General features: G+C 46.6%; 1 protein-coding gene across 4 annotated transcripts in view; it reads left to right on the forward strand.

The window, feature by feature from the left end:
- LOC105485009 (otoancorin) overlaps nucleotides 1-5,667 on the forward strand; it is a 96,169-nt gene extending 90,502 nt beyond the window's left edge. For all 4 annotated transcript variants that reach the window (XM_011747161.2, XM_071084230.1, XM_011747162.2 and 1 more), the window contains 2 exons: nucleotides 1,998-2,193; nucleotides 5,394-5,667. In XM_011747161.2, coding sequence (XP_011745463.2) covers nucleotides 1,998-2,193; nucleotides 5,394-5,464 — 267 coding nt within the window. In that variant the 3' untranslated portion in view covers nucleotides 5,465-5,667. The remainder of the gene's footprint in view (nucleotides 1-1,997; nucleotides 2,194-5,393) is intronic.
- The last annotated feature ends 2,337 nt before the right edge of the window (nucleotides 5,668-8,004 follow it).

Consider the following 8,004-nt stretch of genomic DNA (forward strand, 5'->3'; position numbering starts at 1 on the left):
GTGAACTGGAGAGCCCTGTCTAAATGTGGAGGCTGCTTCTCATCCCTAGCACATTCATGCAGTGTGGCCACGTGGGCCCAGGATTGCTGAATTTTCCTTTTTACTTTTTTCAAGAAGAAGTCAGAAATCTTCATTTTCATATGGAATCGCTTGATAATTAAATGTTGGCAGCCAATCTGAATTTATTTTTGAAAACACAGTGCTGCAGGCCTAGAGATTCAATCTGGCCTGTGGGTCGCAAGTCAGCAACATTGATAAAAGAGATAATTTTTAGAATACAGACTCTGTGTTAATGGTATATGGAAGCCCAGAAAGCACCTATGTGCCCACCCCACCATGTGTGTGTGTGTGTGTGTGTGTGTGTGTGTGTGTGTGTAGTGAGAGGAGAGGAGGTGATGCTGAATTTTAATTTTTTTGAGACAAAGTCTTACTCTGTTGCCCAGGCTGTGCACTGGCACAGTGATGGCTCACTGCACCCTTGATCCTCTGGGCTCAAGCAATCCTCTCACGTCAGCCTAAGTAACTAGGACTGCACATTTGGCTAATTAAGAAAAACTTTTTGTAGAGATGGGGGTCTCATTGTGTTGCTCAGGCTGGTCTCGAACTCCTGGGCCTGTTAATCATTCCGCCTCAGCCTCCTAAAGTGCTGGGATGGTAGGCATGAGCCATGGCACTTGACCGACCAGATGCTGAATCTTTGAGGACAGCTAGTGATGAAGAAGAAACAGTGTTCCAGGCAGAAGGAGGTGCACAGAAAGGTGCTGCCTCTCGGGAACTGTAAATATTGGCACTCACTCTCCTGGAGTGAAGAATGCCAGGTGTGAGGCTGGAGAGGTGGGCAGAGTTTTTTCCAGGAGCCTGAACTGTGTTCTGGAATGGGGTGCCTGGAAGGGCTTTACACAGAGGGATATGATTCCAGGGAAGTATCTACCTGGACAAAAGAGGAGGAGAGGGTGACTGACAGGAGAGGAAGGGATAAGGGAGCATAAGCATCTTTCCCAGATTGTTCAGGGCCTTTAGAAAATAAACACGATTATGTAGAGTCCCCTTTACAAGAGCAGCATCCTGCCATCTCAACGTATTCCAGTCCCATTGGAACGAGTCACCAAGTCCTTTGATCTGAAAGTGACTTCAGAAGACACCTTCTTCACAGTCTTTGAAGACATAGTCTGGCCAGCAGAATTTCCTACTCATGTTGTACATGGCAGATATCACCAATAGATGACTGCATTTTGCCTCCGTGGAGCCCTCACAGAGCTCATCACATGGTGCTCAGGCAGTCAAACCAAAGGATCAGAATCAGTCAGCAGAGGAGATGAGTTCTCTGTGCTGTCTCACATTTATCCCCAAAGCCCAGGGAGGCTGTGTAATTTTTCCAAGGTGACACAGCAAGCATGTGGCAGAGCAGGGGCTCAAATTCAGGCCTCTGGCCTTTAAGACCTCTGTTTCCCCCTCCACATCAGTGTTTCAGGAGGTGGAAGACTTGAAGCACTGGAAAGCTGGCTTGCATTGCATTAAACAACATTGCCACATAGGGAGGAAATCATGCCTCTCTTTTCAACTCTCTGTTAGTACTTCTAATTACCTTAAGGAAGAAGTGTCAATTTAACACCTATATAGTACATTTTATATTCTCTCTCTCTCTCTTTTTTTTTTTTTTTAAGAGGCCAGGGGTTCAGATATTGTTGGCGGACAAATCTAGCTAGGATTCAACAATATTGTTTTATCTTTGTTTTGCGGCTCCTATTTAATGCTTGCTTATGGCAAGTCTGCGGCTTTCCATTTTTGGAAATTTCCATTTTAAAATTTCTATTTTTAAATGCATTTATTTTGGTAGTGCAAGAGTGATCTAATTTTAAGGAAACATCTTAAAGAGGACCACACATGATACACACAAGGAGATGACAAAGTTGTGCGCATCCTGTGCCGGACGCCCGAGGTGTGGGAAATCCGGGGAGGGGCCCCGTGTGAAGGTGCTGCCCCTTTGCCTCCCGCAGGAGCTGTCCGCGGAGCAGATCGCCTCCCTGGGCCCGGAGAACGCCGCGGCGGTGACCCACGCCCAGCGCCGGCGGCTCAGTCCGCTGCAGCTGCAGAGCCTCCAGCAGGCACTAGATGGCGCCAAGACTCACTCCTGGCAAGACGCGCCCGCTAGCGCAGGTCCCACGAGGACCTCATCCTCGCGTTCTCCCGCAGGTGAGCAGAGTCGCCCTCTGCCCCGTGTCCCAGCCTCACTTTCCTTCCCTGTCCTCCCTGTCAGGCCTGGGGTGGGAAGATTCTTAAGATTCAGAGCGGGGTCTCTGACAGTCACTGGGGATTCTGCCCTCAGTGAAAAACCCAAAGTTCCTATCAAGCTTCCCTACCAAGTTTCAGGATTAATGATTCTCAACTATGGCTGCACTTGGGTGGTGGGCATTAAAAATCTTCCAGTTCCCCGGCCACTATCCAGAACGAATCCCATCAGAATCTCAGGACTAAATTCATTTTAGTGGCTCCTTTGCAAACTCCCTCCTCACTATCCAATAATAATTAACTATTATTATTATTATTATTATTATTATTATTTTGACTCAGAGTCTCGCCCTGTCGCCCAGGCTGGAATGCAGTGCCACGATCTCGGCTCACTGCAACCTCCACCTCCCAGGCTCAAGCGATCCTCCCACCTCAGCCTCCCAAGTAGCTAGGATTACAGGTGTGTGCCACACACCTGGTTAATTTTTGTATTTTTAGTAGAGATGGGGTTTCACCATGTTGGCCAGGCTGGTCTTGAACTCCCGACCTCAGGTGATCTGCCCACCTCAGCCTCCCAAAGTGTTGGGATTATAGGTATGAGCCACCAAGCCCGGCCTTGTCCAATATTAACTAATTCAATCCATGTTTACTGGGCACCTGCTATGTTCCAAGTCTGCCGTAGGGGCTGGGAATACAGAGGTGAGCAAGATAGATAAGGCCCTCTTGTAAATGAAGAAGATATTTCAAATCTGACAAGACCAGGGAGGGTGATAATGACTAAGGGCTGAGCTAAGATAGAGAAGCCTCTCCAGGGAGTGGCATTGGATCCTGGGAACATGACCTTCTTTCCTTTTTCTCCCCCATGCCTTTCTTAATCTCTCCCCCTTTCTCCTTCACTTTCTCACTTCTTTGTGATGCCTTCTGTTCTTAACACCACATTAGGACCATGCTTTGGGGAGATAGCTTCTAACAAGCCAGAGATGTCCCCTGCCCTCATTGAGCTCTCAGTGCAGCCTGGCGGGGAGGGAAGACATGTGTCCTGGTGAGCACGAGGCAGTTGCTGGGTGCTGAGAGGGGGAACACACAGGGAACACACATGGGTCAGGAAACCTCCTAAAGTCAGTGATGTCTCAGGTGAGACACAAGGTGAGAAGAAGATGGACTTAGCGAGGTGGACAGTGTCCCAGGAGTAGGTACCGGCATGGACAAGTACCCAGAGAAGACAGAGGACTTGGTGCTTGACTAAAACCTCCACTCTAGCTTTTCCTGACTTGAATGTCTCCCTACCCTGGCTTCACACAGGGATGGTGAATTGGGGTATTCCCCATTTCTGCAGCCACAGTGGCCAGAGGTGGCACTTGAATACACAAACCATGCCTTTTAATGAATTATATTATTACTTTAAATACTTTTCGTTGAGGCTTGTCACATTGGCTCATGCCCGTAATCCTAGCACTTTGGGAGGCCGAGGCGGGTGGATCACCTGAGGTCGGGAGTTTGAGACCAGCTTGGCCAACATGGTGAAACCCTGTCTCTACTACAAATACAAAAATTAGCTGGGTCTGGTGGTGGGCACCTATAATCCCAGCTACTTGGGAGGCTGAGGCAGGAGAATTGCTTGAACACTCGGGGCGGAGGTTGCAGTGAGCTGAGGTCCTGCCAGTTCACTCCAGCCTGGGCAAAAGAGCAAAACTCCATCTCAAAACAACAACAACAACAACAACAACAACAAAATTTTCATTGAAATATGATATGCATATATTTAAAAGTTATTTGTAAATGTTATAGCATTTTACACGAATAGATAATATGCACAATGGATAATGCACAGGGTTCCAAATATATAAAGTCTGAAAGGCATGTAGTGAAACCTTTTCCTCCATCCTGGGTCCCCCAGCCACCCAGTTCCCTCTCCAGAGGCAACCAATGTTACCAGCTTCTTATGTATTTGTCCAGAGATATTCTATGCATACACAGCAAATCAAATATAGATGATCTCTGCACTTTTCACAAAAGCTTATTATACACCTTGTTCTGCACCTTGCATTTTTCACCTAACAATACACTTTGGAGGAAATTCTGTATCTGTGCACAGGAGCTGTGCCATTGTTGGTTTTATGGCTATGCCATAACTGTGTTCAACCAGAGGTCTGTAGATGGACCTTTCAGTTGTTTGTTTTTTTTTTTTTGCTGTTATGAATAATGCTGCAGTTCCTGACCTGATATAATTTGCATCTGTGCAAATATGTCTGTAGGATAAACTCTTTAAAGTGAGATTGCTAGATCACAGGGTCTGCATTTATAATTTTGATGGATGTTGGTCGGGCGTGGCGGCTCACGCCTGTAATCTCAGTATTTTGGGAGGCCGAGGCAGGCGGATAACTTGGGGTCAGAAATTTGAGATGAGGCTGGCCAACATGGTGAAACCCCGTCTCTACTAAAAATGCAAAAATTAGCCAGGTGTGGTGGCACGTGCCTTAGTCCCAGTTACTAGGGAAGCTGAGGCAGGGAAATCGCTTGAATCTGGGAGGCGGAGGCTACAGTGAGCCGAGATGGTGCCATTGCACTCCATCCTGGGTGACAGAGCGAGACTCTATCTGAATTTTTTTTTTAATGGATGTTGTCAAATCCCCTGCAGAAAGGTGTGACGGGTTTTCCCTTGAAACAGCAGTGTCAGAAAGTGATGAGGGTGCCTTACAAAGATGTCCCCTGCATGTCCCTGGCTGGGCAAGATCCTGGATGCCCCTCCTTCATTCACCCCAAAGGCCTAAGTGAGGGCTGCCATTGGGTGAACCCTTCCTATTGATCAGAGCCCTAATCTTTTGTTTCCTAAACTTGCTTAATATCAGAATCACCTGGGAGAGATGCTTAAAATACAAATTCCTGGGCCTCCTGGCAGACTTACTAAATCAGAATCTCCAGGGGATCCTGGAATTGGTGTTTTTAATAAGCTCCCTAGTACATGCTGACTGACACAATCTCATTTAATTCTCACTCCCCCACCTCTCCTCCTCTTTGAGGGTCATTGTTCCCATTTAAGAGATGAACAAATCAAGGCTCTGCATCAAGTGGTCCCAGAGAGAGACTCGGGGAGTTGGACAAGACATGTCTACCTGCTTGTTGCTGGGACTTCATGTGTACTCTTACTTTGTGTTTGCTTTTAGGAGCTCCCCTGTCGTGGGATCTTTGGCTTGGTTGTCCTCTGCTTGTTCTAATGGCTAAGCTTCTGTGGTGAGTGGCCTGAGCGCATCGTCCTGTGTTGCCCCAAGCAGCTGGCCAACGCGTGTAGAGACACGATGCTTCAGATGGTGGGAGACCCTTCCCTGGATCCAGACCCTCATCTAGGGCAGGGAGACCCCGGGGCCATGATGGTGAAAATGCATCCAAACTGAAAAATAATTATTAAAAATGATCTTGCAAATTATTTTTAATTTTTTTAAATTTTAATTTTCGTGAGTACATAGTAGGTATATATATTTATGGGGTACATGAGATGTTTTAATACAGGCATGCGATGTGTAATAATCACATCATGTAAAATGGGGTATCCATCACCTCAAGCCTTTATCCTTTGTGTTATAAACAATCCAATTATACTCTTTCAGTTATTTTTAAATGTACAATTAAATTACTATTGACTATAGGGCCGGGCACAGTGGCTCACACCTGTAATCCCAGCACTGTGGGAGGCTGAAGCAGGTGGATCACCTGAGGTCAGGAGTTCAAGACCAGCCTGGCCAACATGGTGAAACTCCATCTCTACTAAAAATACAAAAATTAGCTGGACATGGTGGTGCGCGCCTGTAATTCCAGCTACTCGGGAGGCTGAGGCAGGAGAATTGCTTGAACTGGGGAGGCGGAGGCTGCAGTGGGCAGAGACCGTGCCACTGCCCTCTAGCCTGGGTGACAGAGTGACTTTGTATCAAACAAACAAACAAACAAAAACGACTGTTGATTATAGTCATCCTGTTGTGCTATGGAAGAGTAAGTCTTACTCATCTTTCTATTTTATTGTACCCGTTAACCATCTGCCTCCTCCCCCCACAACTCTCCCATTACCCTTCCCAGCCTCTGTTCACTGTCCTTCTCCTCCATCTCCACGGGTTTAATTGTTTTGATTTTTGATCTTGCAAATTGTTAAGCCCACTCATCTCCTCAGTGGGAAGCCCTTCTCTGTCCCATTGCAGCCTCTTTTGTTTTCCATCTTGGAGACAGAGAACCTGTGGGGAAGGAATGGTGTTTTCTATTAACAGTACGAGGCCCTTACAAACAAGTTGCTGCCCTCGCTTTAGAGAGATACCAGAGAGAGGCAGTGCAAGAAAAGGCACCATTTTAGCCAGGGCCTGATCTAGTTTCTACTTGAGCTTAATTTCACTTTCTTGAAGCTACAGGCTACATTGGATTTCTCCCCTACGATATTTAGCAGAGCTGAAATAAATGAATCCCTGAGCAGAAGCCAATATTCTTGGCTGATTGCTGGGACTAATTGATGTTTTGGTGGGCATTGCATTGGTTGGAAATTAAAACATTTAACATGGCTCAACGTTAAATCAATTTAAAAATACATTTTTCAGATGTCTTCCATTTCCTTGGGACTCAGCTGAATGGATGGCTGTGAAGTTATCATTAAGCTCTCAAAATATTCCCTTTTTTTGGTGGAGATGGTGGTGGCTCTTCTGGTTTTAAGTTACTCTGGGCTTTGGGGAATGGGCTGAAATAAAAAATAAAAATACGTTGGGTAAGTCAGTCACTGGTGTGATCCTGGTGCGGCTGAGCAAACTCCGCCCACTGGCTCGATCCTTCTAGAATGAAGTTACTTCTGGGAATTGCCAAGATGCTTTTAGCCTTAGGTTTAGGAAGTCAGGGCTCAGGGAAGGGGGGCAGCAGTGGTGTTTGCAAACACCTTCTCGAACACAGCATCACAGCTGCTTGGCAGGGCGTTTCTCTGGTGGCATCCTAGGCACTTCTGTTCTGCCACCAGCACACCTTGGGTTCTCCTCCTAGTCACTCATCCACAGTAGACGTCTCATCTGGAGATAAGAAGAAAACCCTGCATGTTTCCGAAAATCTGTGGTGTCCCATCAAAGGCGGTTGATATTACGAAGCATCATGAGTAGCTATTGCAGAGGCTCGAGTGTATTTTCAGAGGTCACGTGGTTTTATAGAAAACTAAGACTGCAGTGTGAAAGGTGTGATCCTACACGTGTTATTTAAGGTCTGACTTGGTTTTCCTTCATCCTGGTAGGGAAGTGGCAACAAATGGTGCTTCTCAAGTACAGAACATTAATTTTTTTTTTTTTTTTTTTTTTTTTTTGAGATGGAGCCTCACTCTGTCATCCAGGCTGGAGTGCGGTGGCACAATCTTGGTTCACTGCAACCTCTACCTCCCGGATTCAAGGGATTCTCCTGCCTCAGCCTCCTGAGTAGCTGGGTTTACAAGCATGCGCCACCATGCCCGGCTAATTTTTGCATTTTTGATGGAGATAGGATTTCACCATGTTGGCCAAGCTGGTCTCGAACTCCTGGCCTCAAGTGATCCGCCTTAATTTTCTTACAAACAGAAGCCCCCACTTTAGCTGGGCTGGACCAGCTGCTTGAAGAGGGGTGCTTGATGAGAACGTGTCTGCACAGACTCCCATGAGGATGTCCTTGGATCTCAATCGGTATTCTCACTTTCTGCCGGTCTTGGATTATCCTGGACAAGAAAAAGCAAACAGTAACAAAATCCACTCTCCTGTGAGTCAGGCTTCACACTGCCAACTTCATGTAGCTTTT

The sequence above is a fragment of the Macaca nemestrina genome, chromosome 18, assembly GCF_043159975.1.
Source record: "Macaca nemestrina isolate mMacNem1 chromosome 18, mMacNem.hap1, whole genome shotgun sequence".
Lineage (NCBI taxonomy): Eukaryota > Metazoa > Chordata > Mammalia > Primates > Cercopithecidae > Macaca > Macaca nemestrina.